This window comes from Miscanthus floridulus, chromosome 3, assembly GCF_019320115.1.
Source record: "Miscanthus floridulus cultivar M001 chromosome 3, ASM1932011v1, whole genome shotgun sequence".
NCBI classification, from domain to species: Eukaryota; Viridiplantae; Streptophyta; class Magnoliopsida; order Poales; family Poaceae; genus Miscanthus; species Miscanthus floridulus.
Window position 1 is genome coordinate 111,422,102 of NC_089582.1, and position 19,392 is coordinate 111,441,493.

Consider the following 19,392-nt stretch of genomic DNA (forward strand, 5'->3'; position numbering starts at 1 on the left):
CCGCACAAGCTTCTTGCGCGCTTCGACGGAGACCACCACCAAGCCGTCTAGGAGGTGGCAACCTCCAAGAGTAACAAGCACCACCGGCTTGCAACTCGATCACCTAGTGCCACTCGATGCAACCTCATGATGCAATCGCACTAGAATCGCTCACTCACACAATCGAATGATCACTATCAAGTATATGTGTGATGGAGGGCTCCCAAGCACTCACAAGCATGGACACTAAGTCCCTTGAGGTGCTCCCCTCCAGCCATGGCCGAGGGCCACTTCTATTTATAGCCCTAGGGGCTAAACTAGCCGTTACCCCTTCACTGGGCAACGGTCGGGCCGACCGGACGCTCCGGTCGTGTTGACCGGACGCTGGACCTCAGCGTTCGGTCGCTCACAGACGACCACATGTCCCGGTTCCAACGGTCACTTGACCTGACCGGACGCTCCAGCTTCAACTGACCAGACGCTGGACCCTCAGCGTCCGGTCATTTCCAGTAAGCTCCCGAGCATGACCGGACGCGTCCGGTCGAACGCGATCGGACGCAGCCAGCGTCCGGTCACACTCCAGCGACTGCTACACTCCACGTCAGCGCGACCGGACGCAGCCTACCAGCGTCCGGTGCATTCAGATCCAGCGTCCGGTCAGTTGATCGACGCCGGCATCTTCGCAACCAACTCGTTTTCACTTCTAACTTCTTCACCCTTGCACCAATGTGCTAACCACCAAGAACTTGCATCCGGCGCAATAGAAAATAGGCATTCCATTTTCCCGAAAGCACCGAATCCCTTCTCGCAAGCTCGACGGGAGGGAGAGAGGGACCCAAAACCCATCTCACCCCTGCAAACACCACCTCCTTTGTAAATGTGCCAACACCAACAAGTGTACACCACCATGTGTAAGTGTGTTAGCATTTTCGCAATCATTTCCCAAAGGATGTTAGCCACTCAACTTGCCACGCCACTCGATCCTAGCGACAATGTAAAGTTAGATCACTCGAGTGGCACTAGATGACCGATATGCAAACAAGTTTGCCCCTCTTGATAGTACGGCCATCTATCCTAAACCCGGTCATAAACTTCTCTACACACCTATGACCGGTGAAATGAAATGCCCTAGGTTATACCTTTGCCTTGCGCATTCCATTCCATCTCCTCCAATGTCGATGCAACACATGCACCAACACGATCAACAATGATATGATCCACTTCATATGATCACATGATCATATTGGTTCATCGATCTTGACTCTACTTGCTCTTCACCGTTGCCATCGTCCATCGGCGCCAAGTCTTGCTCAAGCTTCACCGCCACGCGGTCCATCACTCCAAAGCCTTCGACTTGCCCTTCACGCTTGCAACCGGTCCATCAAGCCAAGTCTTGTCTTGATCTTCTCCACTTGATCACATGACTCAATGTCATGTCTCATGTGCAATAAGCTCCTTCATCATCACATGTGTGAGCTTTGCAACATCTCCAAGCCATTTTCACCTTCATGGCATATGTTGCTCACACACATGTACCTATGGACTAATCACCTGTGTATCTCACATAAACACAATTAGTCCACCTAAGTTGTCACTCAATTACCAAAACCAAACAAGGACCTTTCAGCTGGCCACCAGAGGCTCACGCTGGTCCGTCGGTCAGGTCGACGTTTGACTATGGTCCAACCGCCTACACCAAGCAGCAACGCGAGGCGATGGGACACGCTGGAGCGAGCTGCAGCGATGTGCGGTCATCCACGACAGTGGCGCGGTTGCCCTGGTGAACCAGAGCACCTAAGAACCTAATTAGCTAGCGAGGGAGCATCAGTAGACTACCATGGACCTAGCTGAGGTGACATTTGGGGTGGAGGATGGTGGAGGAGGTGTAGCCACATGCAACCAACCCGTGTGGTAGTGCACCGTGGTGGCATGGTCGCGTCAGCGACGATGGGGAGGTGGTAGCGGTTTCACTAGCGTGCGCAAGGTGGAGAGGGAGGCAAGGCAAAGCTAGTGGTGCAGGTGAATTAGCTCAGTAGGGACGGTAGGAGGGCTACCCTCATCCACGGTCGAACATGGCCTTATCGGCACGGCAATGGGAAAAGCGCCAAATTAGAGCTTGGTAGTGCCTTCTTTGTGGCTGGGTGGGATCGGGCAACGAGATAACTTGATGGTGAAGCCACAGACATGCTGAATTAAATGGAAGTGATCACTTGGTGGACAATTGGATGGCGTGGCTCAATGGCGGCCACAGAGGGAGAGAGAGGCGAGGCGGCAAGTGGGCTTGTCACGGTCTCACCTTGGCGGGACGGGGCCGGCGTGATCTAGGTGCGATGCGCGCGTAGACACAATGGACAAGCACATGTGTCCACGATCGACATGGCCTGCGCAGTCGCAGTGCCATAAATGACAAGGCGATGGCGAGCTTAACCACGTTTTAGGGTCAAGATGGCGGACTAGAGGGGGGGGGGGTGAATAGTCCTTTCTAAAATTAATCGTGTCGGCTAACCGAAACAAGTGTAGAATTAAAACTATCGATCTAGCTAAGACTACACCCCTTTATTTATGTTCTCTAGCACCTTCCAAAGATACTAATTAAGCAACAAAGGTGTCGGGCTAGTTAGAGCTCACCTAACCAATTCTAGAAGCAAAGTTACACAAACCTATGCCACTAGTACTTCAAGCAACAAGGGAGCTCCTATACAAGCTAGTAAGCAAAAGCACAAAGCCACCTAAGCTTACTAGCAACGCTCAATAACAAGACAATCAATGCCAAATTAGAGAGTGCAATTACTTAGCTACATAAACTAAGTAATGTGACTAACAAGGTTACACAAACCAAATTAGCCACGCAAACGCAAGGGAGCTACTTATATGCTACACAAGCAAGAAGGTAACTAGTAAGCTACACAAGCTAACTAATTACAAGAGCAACTACACAAGTACAATGTATATGAAATATAAATACAAGCTTGTGAAAGGGGATTGCAAACCAACGGGAAGAACAAGGTTGACACGGTGATTTTTCTCCTGAGGTTCATGTGTTTGCCAACACGCTAGTCCCCATTGTGTCGACCGCTCACTTGGTGGTTTGGTGGCTAATTGGCATCACCCGCCAAGCCCGCATGTTGGGCATCGCAAGAACCTACCCTGAAAGTAAGGGTTGCTCAATGACACGCTCAACTAGAGTTGCTCTTCATGGCTCCCACGGGGCGAGCACAATGCCCCTCACAAAACTCTTCTCCGGAGCACCACACAAGTTTATTGCGGGCTTAGACGGAGACCACCACCAAGCTATTTAGGAAGTGGCAACCTCCAAGAGTAACAAGCACTATAGGCCCCTCGATAACCTAGTGCCACTCGATGCAACCTCATGATGCAATCACACTAGAATCGCTCTCTCACATAATCGGATGATCAGTATCAAGCATATGTGAGATGGAGGGCTCCCAAGCCTCACAAGCATAGACACAAAGTCCCATGAGGTGCTCAGCACCAGCCATGGCCGAGGCCACCTTCTATTTATAGCACCATAGGCTAAACTAGCCATTACCCCTTCACTAGGCAAAACTCGAGACGACCAGACGCTCCGATCGTATCGATCGGACGTAGGACCTTAGCGTCCGATCAACGGATGCTCGCCACGTGTTGCCTCCATTCAACCTCAGTCACTTGATCTCAATGGTCAAGTGATGATCAGACGTAGCTGCTCAAACTGACCGGATGCAGCAACCCTAGCGTCCGGTTATTTCCAGTAAGGTACTAGTAGTGACCAGACGCGTCTGATCAGTCATGATCGGACGCAGCATCAGCGTCGGGTCCTTCAACTTCTCTATGTCGCTTACGTCACCGTACGTTAGCCTGACTAGACGCACCCTGCTAGCGTCCGGTCGAAGATCGACGCCTATGGGCTCACTGCTACCACTGACCGGACGTAGGACCCTAGCGTCCGGTCACCATGTGACCAGCTGAAGGGTCGAGATGGCGACTAGAGGGGGGTGAATAGTCTTTTCTATAGTCTTTTCTAAAACTTAATCGCGTCGGCTAACGGATACAAATGCGGAATTAAGACTATCGGTCTAGCCAAGACTATACCCCACTATATATGTCCACTAGCATCTTGCAAAGATAACAATTATGCAACAAAGGTGCCGGGCTAGCTAGAGCTCTCCTAAACAATTCTAGGAGCAAGGTTACACAAACCTATGCCACTAGTACTTTAAGCAACAAGGGAGCTCCTACACATGCTAGTAAGCAAAAGCACAAAGCTAACTAAACTCACTAGCAATGCTCAATAACAAGGCAACCAATGCCTAATTAGAGAGCGCAAATACTTAGCTACACAAACTAAGCAATGTGACTAACAAGGTTACTAAAACCAAATTAGCCACGCTAGGGAGCTACTTCTATGCTACACAAGCAAGAAGGTAATTAGCAAGCTACACAAGCTATCTAATTACAAGAGCAACTATACAAGCTTAATATGTATAAAAGTAATTGCAAGCTTGTGTAATGGGGATGCAAACCAACGGGAAGAACAAAGTTGACACGATGATTTTTCTCCCGAGGTTCACGTGTTTGCCAACACGCTAGTCCCCATTGTGTCGACCGCTCACTTGGTGGTTCGGCGGCTAATTAGCATCACTCGCTAAGCCCGCACGTCGGGCGCCGCAAGAACCTACCCCTTGAGTGAGGGTAGCTCAATGACACGCTTTACTAGAGTTGCTCTTCACGACTCCCGTGGGGCGAGCACAATGCCCCTCACAAGCACTTCTCCGGAGCGCCGCACAAGCTTCTTGCGTGCTTCGACGGAGACCACCACCAAGCCGTCTAGGAGGTGGCAACCTCCAAGAGTAACAAGCACCACCGGCTTGCAACTCGATCACCTAGTGCCACTCGATGCAACCTCATAATGCAATCGCACTAGAATCACTCACTCACACAATCGAATGATCACTATCAAGTATATGTGTGATGGAGGGCTCCCAAGCACTCTCAAGCATGGACACAAAGTCCCCCAAGGTGCTCAGCACCAGCCATAGCCGAAGGCCACTTCTATTTATAGCCCCAAGGGCTAAACTAGCCATTACCTCTTCACTGGGCAATGGTCGGGCCGATCGGATGCTCCGGTTGTGTTGACCGGACGCTGGACCTCAGAGTCCGATCGCTCACAGACGATCACGTGTCCCGGTTCCAACGGTCACTTGACCTGACTGGATGCAGCAGCACTCAACTGACCGGACACTAGACCCTCAGCGTCTGGTCGTTTCTAGTAAGCTCCCGAGCATGACCGGACGCGTCCGGTCGAACGCGATCGGACGCAGCCAGCGTCCAGTCACTCTCCAGCTATTGCTACACTCCACGTCAGCGCGACCAGACGCAGGCAGTCAGCGTCTGGTGCTTTTGGATCCAGCGTCCGATCACTTGACCGACGCTGGCATCTCCTCCATTTTCTTCACCCTTGCTCAAGTGTGCTAACCACAAGAATTTGCATCCGGCGCAATAGAAAATAGACATTTCATTTTCTCGAAAGCACCGAATCCATCTCAACCCTGTAAACACCACCGCCTTTGTAAATGTGCCAACACCACCAAGTGTACACCACCATGTGTATGTGTGTTAGCATTTTCACAATCATTTCCCAAAGGATGTTAGCCACTCAACTTTCCACGCCACTCGATCCTAGCGACAATGCAAAGTTAGATCACTCGAGTGGCACTAGATGACCGATATGCTAACAAGTTTGCCCCTCTTGATAGTACGGCCATCTATCCTAAACCCGGTCATAAACTTCTCTACACACCTATGACCGGTGAAATGAAATGCCCTAGGTTATACCTTTGCCTTGCGCATTCCATTCCATCTCCTTAAATGTCGATGCAACACATGCACCAACACGATCAACAATGATATGATCCACTTCATATCATCACATGATCATATTGGTTCATCGATCTTGACTCTACTTGCTCTTCACCGTTGCCATCGTCCATCGGCGCCAAGTCTTGCTCAAGCTTCACCGCCACGCGATCCATCACTCCAAAGCCTTTGACTTGCCCTTCACGCTTGCAACCGGTCCATCAAGCCAAGTCTTGTCTTGATCTTCTCCACCTTGATCACATGACTCAATGTCATGTCTCATGTGCAATAAGCTCCTTCATCATCACATGTGTGAGCTTTGCAACATCTCCAAGCCATTTTCACCTTCATGGCATATGTTGCTCACACACATGTACCTGTGGACTAATCACCTGTGTATCTCACATAAACACAATTAGTCCACCTAAGTTGTCACTCAATTACCAAAACCAAACAAGGACCTTTCACCAGCGTCCGGTCCACTCTGTGAGACCCTATTTTTTATATAGGGCGTCGGTGACACCGTCGGACTGTCCGCACTCTATGAGCAGACACCCTTCTCTCCGTTCCTTCGCCGAGTTGATCCACATCAACTCCAACTTCATCTTCTTTGTAAATGTGCCAACACCACCAAGTGTACACCACCATGTGTATGTGTGTTAGCATTTTTACAAACGTTTTCCAAAGGATTAGCCACTCAACTTGCCACGCCACTCAATCCTAGCAACGATGCAAAGTTAGATCACTCGAGTGGCACTTAGATTACTGATATGCAAACAAGTTTGCCCCGCTTAATAGTACGGCCATCTATCCTAAACCCGGTCATCAACCTTTCTACACACCTATGACCGGTAAAATGAAATGCCCTAGGTTATACCTTTGTCTTACGCATTCCATTCTATCTCCTCCAATGTCGATGCAACACATGCACCAACACGATCAACAATGATATGATCCACTTCATATCATTACGTGATTATATTGGTTTATCGATCTTAACTTCACTTGTTTTTCACCGTTGCCTTCGTCCATCGACGCCAAGTCTTGCTCAAGCTTCACCACCACGCGGTCCATTGCTCCAAAGCCTCCGACTTGCCCTTCACGCTTGCAACCGGTCCATCAAGCCAAGTCTTGTCTTGATCTTCTCCACCTTGATCATATGACTCAATGTCATGTCTCATGTGCAACCAGCTCCTTCATCATCACATGTGTGAGCTTTGCAACATCTCCAAGCCATTTTCACCTTCATGGCATATGTTGCTTACACATATGTACCTGTGAATTAATCACATGTGTATCTCACATAAACACAATTAGTCCACCTAGGTTGTCACTCAATTACCAAAACCACACAAGGACCTTTCACAAGTGCGCGCGGCATTGGCAACATCGAACTAGGCCGGCAGCGGCGCAGATGTGCAGAGGGAGGCACGTACAGGACGGCGAGGCGACGACACCGACATCAGTTGCGTCGTGGCGCAAGGCGGATCGACGGTGCGACAGCACGGCAAGGCAGGCTACAGCGTCGCCCGGCCGTGTGAGCAGCGGCAGCGGCTTCACGCAACAGAGCCAGTGGTGGCCAGGCCAGGGCAGTCACAGCCGGACACGCACGTGTGCGTGCCGAGCGAGCAGGCGTGGCAACGTCGCGCCCCCGAGACGTGGTGACCGTGCTCACTCGGTGAACTAGCCCGAAATCACGTCTTGGCCGAATTTTAAAGCGCCTATAAAAACTAAACGATTGTTCTGAAACCTAAACTATCTTCACCATGCTCCAGAGGGGATACGAGGCAACCAACCCGAGCTAAAACACGACACCACCTCCTAAATCGATTTCACAAAATAAATCGTCAAACATTGCGTTGTCTAGCTATCAACATACTTGAAAATATTCTAAATTTTTGAGCTGAACTTGATTCCAAATTGTATTTCTAGGCTATTAGAAATGTTGGCTAGCACTATTATTTTTCCACGGTAAGTATTTAATTGTCATCAACAAAGTTCATATTCTAAACTTTATTTAGTGCCACATATATGTTCTATAACATTTTTGTTCAATAAAATTTAGTTTTAAACCCTAATTGATACATATGAGTTATGTAATAGCTTATCATTTAACATTTTTATTGATCATCTGAAGTTACAAAAATGTTATCTACACATTCCATCACATACATTATCACATAAGCATAATGCTCATAACATGATTTAGTAGTTTGTTTAGGGCGTAACACCGAGGGTGTTACAGTTCTGTTGGTACTTACTTGATGTGATTATTAAAGTGTTCCCTGACTCCTAAATTATATATTAGCTTATATATACAACATCAAATTAGTTTTATTGTTTTCATAAAATATGTCTTGATAATGTATCTATTTAAACTTGTATGTATAAATGTTAATTTAATTTTTTTTATAGAGTGTGGTTATAGTTATTCAAGGTTAACTTAATATAGAATAAGACAAGTTATAATTTAGAACGGAAAAAAGAATATAACTATGCTTTGGATAAAACTGATGAGCTGATTGTGAAAGAAAGAAACGCCAAATCCGTGCCGGAGGCAGCCATATAAATATATATTTTCTGCTCAAAGTGTCATTGTGGCAACGCCACTTGATTTGTTTTCTTTTGCAGGGAAGACGAGATAAGACAAGCGAACCTTATGATGAGCCGGCCCCTACCCGCCTCCCCCTCCCTTGGCAACAACCGCGACACGCCACTACACGGCCACACACACAGCCCGCGCGCTCACGCTCGTGCCAGTGACGCCAACCATGGAGATCGACCTGCACGACGTGCGCGCGGCGCGCGTGCTGGGCCGCGGCGCCATGGGCACGGTCTTCCTCGCCATGGACGGCGCCGGCGGGGAGGCCTACGCGCTCAAGGTCTTCGACAAGCGCTGCTCCCCTGCGGCGGCGGCGAGGCCGGCCGCGGGCGCCGACGCGGCGCGGCGCGCGCGATGGGAGGTGTCCGTGCTGTCCAGGCTCGCGCACCCGCACCTGCCGTCCCTGCTCGGGTGCGCCGAGACGCCCGACCTGCTGGCGTGGGCGCTGCCCTACTGCCCCGGCGGGGACCTCAACGAGCTCCGCCACGCGCAGCCCGACCGCGTGTTCTCGCCCGCGGCCATCCGGTTCTACGTCGCCGAGGTGGTGTCCGCGCTCGCCGAGCTCCACGCCGCCGGGATCGCGTACCGCGACCTCAAGCCCGAGAACGTGCTCCTCCGCGCCGACGGCCACGTCATGCTGACCGACTTTGACCTCTCACGGCAGCTCCCGCCCAGGTCCCCCTCCGCGTCCACGTCCACGTCCACCTCGTCGTCGTGCTCGGCGACATCGTCGCCGCCGCCGCCTCAGGCCCAGAGCCACGGACGGAGCCAGTACCACCACGTGAAGAACATCTTCAAGAGGAGCGAGTCCGCGGTGACCGCGTCTACTTCCGGACAGGAGGAACCGCGCAACCTGGCCTGGTACCTGGACAGAAGCATCGACGGCGGCGTCGACCAGATCAAGAAGGCGAAATCGGCCAGGGTATCGCCGATGGACCAAGGCAAGAAGCTCTCGAGCTTCTGCTCCGCCGCAGGCGGAGAGCGGTCGTTCTCGTTCGTGGGCACGGAGGAGTACGTGGCGCCGGAGGTGGTGCGCGGCGACGGGCACGAGTTCGCAGTCGACTGGTGGGCGCTTGGGGTGCTCGTCTACGAGATGTGCCACGGGCGGACACCGTTCCGGGGCCGGAGCCGGAAGGAGACGTTCCGGAACGTGCTGCTCCGGGAGCCGGAGTTCACGGCGGACGCGCGGCGGCGGTGGCCGGAGCTAACGGACCTCATCTCGCGGCTGCTGGAGAAGGACCCTTCGCGGAGGCTGGGTTTCGCCAGCGGCGCCGACGAGGTCCGGGCGCACCCGTTCTTCGCCGGGGTGGCGTGGGACCTGCTCGGGGAGGTGTCCCGGCCGCCCTACATCCCCGCGCCGGCCGACGACATTGTCTCCTGCGATGGGTTCAGCGTGGTGGAGTACTTCGATAAGCTTCACCAGCCCCCACTGTCGCCGGCGGAGCACTCGCCCGAGGAAGACCTCTTGCCGGAGTTCTGACACCGGTTGTTCCCGCTCGAGATGTGTGCTCCATGTTTTTTTTTTCGTTTCGCACCCTCTAAGATCACTATATCATTATCTCAGTGATTTGTGTAAATAGTGAGGGCTTTTGTTGTTTAACGAAGAGAGTTGGGGAAGCCTGGTGAAATTGAGAAGGATACAGTCGAGTGATGAGTCGACACTCGACAGAGACTAGTGGTTTCAAGTCTTTCGTCAGTTTCAAAAAAAAAAAAAAGTCTTTCGTCAGTTTCTTTACTACCACAGCAACCGTAACTGAACTACTGTGCTGAAGATGTCAGGCACTGATGCACGATCATGAATTCCTTGCGCATACCACAGATCAATTACTGAATTATTATGCCACAGATCAATTACTGAATTACAGTTGGTCATGACTCCATAGTACGGTTACATCTTCAGAAAGAAAAGAGCGTCATTGACGGCGGAGTTGCTTGGTACAGTACTATACCAGTATAAACTCTGTTGGACCATGAATTCACTCCCATCTCTGAATGTTGGACCATGTACGAGTCGATTCCGTCCATGGCTCGTACCACTTCTCTATATTTGTACGTGCTCAATTGATCTGTAAATGTTGTACTGCCGGTCAATGCATGTCAATGCATGTTTTCTTCAGCGATGGCTAACATAACCGATGGCTAGCTGTTTCATCAGAACTTCAGTAAGTCTGCTTGCCAATTCTTCATTTCTGTCCCAAATTCGAGATTCTGTATAGTATTCGATTAGTGCTATCGAAAAGAAGTCTTAGGGCTATTTTGAAACTCAAATCCCCTTGGGATCCCTGACTTTTTCCAAGATGGAAAATCTACGGAGATATCGTTTGAATAACTCATTTAGTTCGGAGGGTTTTCCATCACTGGTATGCCTCCCCTTACTTCTAAATTAGCTCTTATTTTACTTCGATCAATTCAAGTATAGGACTTTTCGGTTGAGTTGAAACGGTGTTATGTCTGAAAAAAAACACAGATATACGGCTCTGGAAACTTAATTATAGCTGAATTATTTCTGAGAATTAAGAACTTCAAGCGCGCGTGCAGAGCTTATCTGATCTGAAAACGCTAGCGATATAGATTGCTAGCATCAGACAGTGGGGACACAAATTAGGTGATCTACTTTGAGCTTGACCAAGCGCTTGTTTGCGCCATTGACGAAGACCTACTAAATTGCTTCACCTTGGCGCTTAGCGACCGAGCAGCACTTGGAGAAGAGTTTTATTATGTTATCAGCACAAGCCGCCTAGTTTATATCAACCGGTTCACCATCAGAGTCGACAAGACAACTAAAACCTATGAGAACGTCACTGTTAGCCACGCAATCTACAAACCGCACGATTGGGAGGGTTTGATGGAGAGTGTTCATGGACCGGGGGACATTGAAGCAGAGCTTGCTTTCATGTGTGCCGAACTTAATGTGTAGGTTCCGCATATAAATATGCACTCACGGGACAGTGGCAGGTAGATTATATATAATCCCTTTGTCATGAGATGAATGAAATTCTAGCATAGTCTCGGGTTAAATCATTTTGAGTTTAATTAACCAAGATTATATAAAAAGCATCAATATTAATATTTATGATAGCAAATAATTGGTTTTAGATTTACTGTGGAATATATTTCATAGTATACCTATTATATTTTACATCATCAATATTGGTAGTTTTTTTCTATAAATTTGGTAAAAGCTTTAATAAATAGTTTAAGTATCGATAAAGCTAGAATTATATTTTTTAGGAGTACTGAGGCGGTATTTTCTAATGAACTTTGGCTAGCTAGTAGATAATACATATCTTTGTTTCACGGCATTCAACGTAAGCAGACTAATGCAGACATCATAGCTAGTAATCACTATTAACAAGATCAACCATGTACTATTGCGTATCGCGGTACTTCTGCATGCTCAGGTAATTTCTGCGCACACCCTGCTGCTGCTTTTTCATTGTATGCCACAACAAGGACTGTTGCAGGAGTTGATTTCGGCGGGAGGTCGATTTGTGGTTATTACTTATTACTTGCAAGGGCAAGGATTCTCATTGGCACTCCCCCCTAGGGATATTAACTTATTTGGGTTTTTTTTGCCCTTAGGGGCATATGCTCCTACCCAATACATCATTGGATGTATGCTAAATCATCAAGGTCAGGACAATTGGATGCTCCACGTTGTTTGGAGGTGGGACTCCATCGCTGCGTGCTCGACTCATAGTGAGGTCGATGATGGCGGTAAATCAAAAACACAAGTTGCCTGTAATAATGCTTGAAGTGGTACCCTTGAGGCTTTAGAACTCTTGTTGGGTTTGTAGCGCCTACAATATGTTGAGCTTCAATGTACTTGAACGCTTTATTTATGCAATCTATGAAGTGGGTGAAAACTTACTTCTAAAATATGCCAAACAAACAATTAATCATCTTTACACATTGGCCACATCGTAGTGCACACATGCCAATGCACATCCAATGGTGCATTGGGCAGGCGCATATGTCTCTAAGGGCAAATTTAACTTTCCCCCAACTTGAAGGATCAAGGGTTTTGGAGGCACTTGAATTTGTAGCATGTGTTATACTTGACGGTTCAACTCTCAATGTTTTTCATGGGTTTAGATACATTTTGGTTTGGTTATGTGAAACTTTAGATCTTGCAACGTGATCAAGGTTTTGGAGTTGATCAGCAGATTCGGCATGAGAACACTGTACTCTGACTTCAGTGTTGAACGGGGCTATTCATCCGAAGCATCGGCTGTCGTGACCAAGATCACTAGAGAAGAAGATGAGAGCACTTGGAGTGTTGGATAGAATATTGTTTCTTTTTTATTTTTAGGTTCTATCATAATTCATATGTAATCTAAGGTTTCATTAAATGTGCCAAATTGTAAAATAATTTCTCCTTCCCATCGTAAAAGAAAAACATACTCTATAAAAGATGCATTGGAGTTTTTTCTTTTCGGTGACATATTTTAGATTAGAGGGTTCGCACATCGATGTTGAAGTGCAAAGGTCACCGTTAGCCCTTGCAGCGCCATGCGTGCATGAATACGGCTAGGCTTGCAGGGGTGACCTAGGGGTCGAATTGGCAGACACTGGCGGAGCCTCTCCTATATCTAGCTAGAGGCGAAACAGGGTCCTTGTGCTTGTATTTTATGGAGAAATTACTAGTACTAGACAGGTGGTGCGCGCTCTGCGCAAGCGTAGAGGAGGGAAACGGCGCAGTAGGGCAGGAGCAGGGGTGGGCAAAAAAAAAATTGCAAAAAGAAAAGAAAAAGAAGAAAAAATTGAACAGTGTCGAATAGCGGCAGAAGCACGAAGAGGCCAGGCTAGGGATTCGTGGGCGCTTTGGCGCTCAAAGAGAGTAGTTATTCTTTGTACAAGGCTTAAAAGTAAATTGTTTTGCAGATATACTGCATAAATATAAAACGTTTACATCAACAACTTATTAAGAAGGATCATACATTGATTTTGTCGAACAATTTAGCCCCCCCTATTAATCCCCATCCTCCGCGCGCCACTGCCGGCAGACAACGGTACTGGCTGCCTGCAGGTACGTAATCCGCGACACATACATGCACGCACGTCGCGCACGAGAGATGCCGGGCGCGGCAGCTGCTTCTGTCCGGAACGATAAGAACACCGGATTCGGTGCAGTGAAGGCGTGGCCCTGCCCTGCCCTGGATGGCTGGAATGCACCATGCATGCATATACGGCTTGGCATGCACTTATGGGTAGTCAACGCCGACTGATCGATCAGGCACGGCGCGAGCACGTGCTGGTTGGGAGATGGGAAAGGGGTCTTGCGTAAGGCTGTGTTTAGTTTGGAAGTTTGAATTTGGTGCTACTGTAGCACTTTCGTTTTTATTTAGCAATCAGTGTTTAAATATGGACTAATTAGGCTTAAAACATTCGTCTCGCAATTTCCCACCAAACTGTGCAATTAGTTTTTTTTCGTCTACATTTAATGCTCCATACGCGGACCGCAAACATTCGATGTGATAGGTACTGTAGCACTTTTTGGGATTTTGGGGTCCAACTAAACATGCGCTAAGTGCGTTTTAGTTGGGGAAATTTGAGAATTTGGTTATAGTAGTATTTTTGTTTTTATTTAGTAATTAGTGTTCAATCATGGACTAATTAGGCTCTAAATGTTTGTCTCGTGATTTCCAACTAAACTGTGTAATTAATTTTTTTTCTATATTTAATACTTTATGCACGTGTCGCAAGATTCGATGTGATAGTGACTGTAGCACTTTTTAGAAAAAGTTTTTTTTTTTACTAAACGTGGCCTAAACTCGTTGGTGTGTCATGTAGTACCGCGCTCTCGTTGCAGTACACACACGTATAATGGACGCGCGCCTATAAACAAGTGGTAGCTCCGACCCTTCGCAACTCAACTGTTGTCTCTCCTGTCCTGTCGCCGGCGCGCCCGCGTCCTACTCATGTAAAGATAGACAGTGTAAACAAACTACTAAACCATGTTATAAATATCATATTTATGTAATAAAGTATATGATAAAGGACGTAGACTAATTTCTTATAACATAAAATGACTAATAAAAATGTTAAATAAAAGTTGATTCAATAGCTCATGTATATCAAGTAAGTTTGAAAACTATTCTTTATTAAGCAAAAGTATTATAGAACATATGCGTGACACCTAAATAAGGATTGAAATACAAATTTTGCTATAGAAAAAGAGCAACTAGCTAATATTTCTAATGGTCTAAAAATAAAACCTGAAACTGAATCCAGCTCAAGACTTAGAAGATTTTTAAGTTTAAAAATAGGATGACGACGCTATATTGGCTAATCAATTCCGTGCAATTTAACTAGGCAGTGATGTCATGTTTTAGCTCATGCTGGTAGTTTGATATGCCCACTTTAGCATAGTGAAGGTGGTTTGGTCTCAACTTCTATAGTCCGGTTGTTATTGACGTTTTAAAATTCGTGCACATCACCTGCTCGGTCTGTGTGCGCGGTCACCATGCGCCTGTGCTCGCCGTGGTCATCCCGGCTGGGCCACGCGCGCGTGGCTGCATTGTTGGGTCAAGGTCGTCCTCGGGCGGCAGTGGCTTGGCTGTGGCCTAGCCGCCACTGGCCGCTGCCGCGCAGAGCCGCCGCTGCTGCTCCCCTAGCCGTGCGGTGCTGCTGTCTGTCCCGCCGCTCCTAGCCGTGCATAGCTACTGTCGGTGCCGTCGCCTCACCATCGCGTCTGCACCCCCCTGCACCTCAGTGCCGCTGCTGGCCCGGTCCGATGCCTGCCACTGCTACGCGCACATGGCTGGGCTCGTCGTCGTCTTGCCATTTATGGCACTACGGCCGCGCGGGCCGTGCCCAATCGTGGACGCACGCGGTTGGTCAGTGTTTGTGCGCGTGTCTCCCCGTTCGCGCCGGCCACGTCCCGCCAAGATGAGGTTGAGCTGAGCCCCACCTACCTACCTCTCTTTCTACTTCCATGGTCGGCTGGGCCGCACCATTAAATCCGTCAGGGAGAGATCATCTCGAGCCGATTCATCGTGTCGCTAGCTTCGCCATCAAGTCACCTAGCCACCTGACCCCACCCTGCCTTGGACAGAGCCTAGCCAAGCTTTAATTTTGGCATTTCCTCGCCGCTAGGCCGATAAGGCCGTGTGCGTCAAAAGCCGATGGCAGTTCCCCATTGAACCACCCGTAGCCAATTCGTCTGACCACTAGCTTCGCCTTGACTCTCTCTCCACCCTACGTGTACCAGCGGAACCGCTACCGCCTCCCCGGCGTCACTGACGCGGCCGTGTCCGCCGTGGCTCGTCGCTGAGCTTGCTGCGCGCACGTGGCCAGCCCATCCCAGGCCTCCTCCGCTACAACCACCACACCGGTCGAGCCCGTAGTAAGTCCCTAGTGCTTGCTCGCTAGCCGGTTAGGTCCTTAGGTGCTCTGGTTTGCCAGAACAGTCGCGCCACCGTCGTGGATGGCCGCGTGTCGCTGCAGCTTGCTCCAGCGAGTCCCGCTGCCCCGCGTTGCCGCTTAGCGTAGGCGTTTTGGCTGTAGTTGGAGGTTGGCCCGATCGATGGGCCTGTGTGAGCCTCTGGTGGCCGGCATAGCCACCCAATGCCAATGCTCGTCGTGCCACCGTGCACGGGGGTAGTCGTGTGGGGGGGGGGAATTAGAGGAAGGCCAGGAGGTTAAGTGAAGAGGTCAGAGAGAGAAAAAATTAGTAAATGGATGGCGACGTAGTTTCAGAAAAGATTAGGGTCTCTTTTGTAAAAGAGCCACGCCTACGCGGGTTTCCCTCTTGGGCCGCATTGATGGGCCGGCCGACACGCGTGGTCCGCGCGTTTGTGGGCAGCGAGGTCGGTTTCATTTTTTTTCTTTTTATTAGAAATAGGTAACAGCTTTCTATTTTAATTTATGAGCTAGATTTGTATAATTAATATAAATTTTTATAGATGTCTAAAAATTGTGAAACTCATTTTGTTAGGTTCCTAAAATCACTGTCTACTTGATAGTGTAGTTAGTTCATACATATTTGTGTTGATACTAAACGATATTAAATCATTTGAAAGTGCTTAATATTATTAAGGTAATTATTGTAGGAATTTTTGTGGTAATTTGGTGATAGCTTTAATCCTGAAATTTTTACAGTAGCTTCATTGTATTATTATGTGCTCACTGTAATTTTTGTAGCCTTACACTGGACTAAATATTAGGGTAGTTAAATGTTTTATGTTTAAATATACATTAAATCTTTAATAGAGATAAAGGCATACCATTGAATTGCGAAACTAGGTGCTTGTTAGTTGAACTCATTGTCTTGCTTAATGAAGATGATAGTTCGCTTAGTATCTTAGTCATTAGAGCTAGCTTAGTAGCTTAGCATGTGTATTCTTATTTTAAGAGTTGTTGTTGCCTAAATACTGAATTATTGCATCATCATCATCGCATGCATATAGAGAACGAGTTGGCGGAGATCGTGACCACCGGCGAGCCCAAGTTCGAGGAGACCGTCGAGGAGTATGAGGAGGAGATTCTCATATAGGAGGAGGTCCCGGAGCCACCACTGACTAACTCAGCTGACACCGCGCCTGCCTAAGGCAAGCCTCGGTGCATAACCCTTATTTTTGATAATCACCGTAAATATATGTGATGTGCATTTACGTTACAGGAATTCTATAAAAACCACATGCATATATATATATGCAGGTTCGAGTAGCTGTTATGCTTAGGTTATTGGTAGCGTGAGTAACCTACCGTTACTCACAATAGGTGATTATTATTACTTTCATAATAAAAATAATAAAAAGAAAATAGAGACTGGACAAGGATATGGCATGGGTTATTGGTGGATGTAACAAGTTGTGTCCCACAGCCACGGGGCTTAACTTGGTTACACTGTTTTCCCTATCCATGTCGATTGAGGACCGTCCGTTACTATGGATGGTAGTCAGGTCACATATTTATTATCCTTAGTACATACTTACTTATGGGAGTAGGAAGGCTCGTTGCGCTCTTGTCGTAGGTTTTGGCTCTTTCTAGACCGACTGATTGGAGGCAGAGAAATATGGAGGTCTAAGCACCATGCTGAGACCGGGTCTCAAGAGTGGGGGCTTAGAGTCTAAGTTTAGATGGGGACCTAGACCCCTCGACAAGAGTGGAGTGGATTGGTCTCATTTGTGTCTAGGGTACAAGCGAGACGTGTGTTTCGGGGTACCCAGCTGGGATACATTGGTTCACGAATCGCTGTTTTCGTGAGACGGTACGACTTGACTATGGTCTAGCACCGTAGTAAAAACTGGAAGATGAAAGATGGTGAAATGGTTCTAATTGCTCAACTATTTCTGGAAATTAGAACAGGTGCTTACCTAGAATGGTTAGCTAATTAAGTAATCGTGACTGCTAATAAAACTTGACCCTAAGGATATTCTTTTAGTAATGTTTTTTTCGTAAACAAAAGAAAACAACAGACCATATTGCCTATCATGTTCCTTGCAAGTCGGGAAACTATTCCTACTAGTCGGGTAAGTCTTGCGAGTACATTGTGTACTTAGTGTTTATTTTACCCTATTGCAGGTGCAGCTTGAGGAGTTAGCTCTTGTGTGGAGGATTCTTTCGGTGGACATAGATGGATCCGTGCATCATTCCCGCTAGATGATTATTACATTTCCGTTGTTTAAGTATCGCACTCTGAACACTGGTATTGAAATAAATAATTTTTAAGACTCTAAGTTGTATGAAATGGACTAAGTATTGTAAGCTCGTACTCATTATTGGATTCTGGATGTGAAACATGGATTATTTCGAGTTCTCTCTTGGGGTGTGCTCGATGAAACTATTCGGTATAGTCCACTTTCGGGGTGTTTAGTGTTTAGTGGAAGACAAGCTCCTCCGAAAATGTGTTATTCCAAGCGGTCCCGTCATAGATAGATAATCATAGGTGGGGGACAATTGCTGATGATTTTTATTACGGTTAACAATTGAACGAATATATATATAAAAAAGAACGAAATGGAGTCAACAAAAAAAATGAAAAAAAGCCTCCGATCGACAATGACAGTGGCTGCTGGGAGTGGGATTATGGCTCTGTTCGACTGGCTGAATTTTGGTTGAAACTGACTGAAAACACTATTCTGACTGAATTATTGTGAGAGAAAAATACTATTCTAATTGAAAAAAACCCGAACAAACCAGATATGGGTAAACCGAACGGGGGGCCTATATTAAAGACGCTGCTAGGTAATGGTTTGCAACTTTGCATGGCATGCACGTTAACCAGTGCATTAACCAGCGGCCGGACAGGACAGAGACAGATGGAACGGTCTGTCCGTGCGGCCAGGCCAGCACGACTGCATGAGGATGGATGGGATCATGGGATGAGCGGCACTGCCGGCACAAGAGGTGTCTGAGATATGACGGGAGCACTGTGCGTTTTGACCGGCGCCGTGTGATTTGCAGTTGCATGCAATGCTTGCATGCATAACAGCTGGAGAGGGTAGTGCATGGCGTAAATGGGCGGCTGTCGTCGATCGCTTGTCTAGCTGTAGCTGTAGTGTAGGCCTTGCTTGTTGGGAGTTTGCCGACGTGGGGACGGACAGAGCTACGGGCAGCCGACGGCGACGTGCATGCATGGTTGCGCGTTGCGCTCACAGTCACAGATATAGGAGAAGCCTGCGTCCGTCAATAAGCAGAAACAGCCGCACTCGTGTTAATCTAGCTATCTGCTGGACTGATACTGATTCAGCTGCCGGGCCTTGTTTGTCTGAAAACCCGATGGTTTATCGTAAAGGCCCTCTTCGGTTTACCTCATATTCGATTTGTTCGACTTTTTTTTTTAACTAGAACAATATTTTTCTCTCATAATAATTCAGTCAAAACAGTATTTTTTAGCCAGTTTTAGCTAAAATTTTACCAACCGAACGGCGCCTTTTAATCGAACAAGATACGAACCATCCTGTCCTGTGATGTGTGACTCACTGACGCTGCCGGCCTGCCGGGGCCGG

General features: G+C 47.9%; 1 protein-coding gene across 1 annotated transcript; it reads left to right on the forward strand.

Moving 5' to 3' along the window:
* The first annotated feature begins 8,538 nt into the window (after positions 1-8,538).
* On the forward strand, positions 8,539-10,050 carry LOC136546484 (serine/threonine-protein kinase UCNL-like). The gene has a single exon (XM_066538451.1). It carries the CDS (start codon positions 8,607-8,609, stop codon positions 9,915-9,917), a length of 1,311 nt encoding a protein of 436 aa, XP_066394548.1. The 5' UTR covers positions 8,539-8,606; the 3' UTR covers positions 9,918-10,050.
* The last annotated feature ends 9,342 nt before the right edge of the window (positions 10,051-19,392 follow it).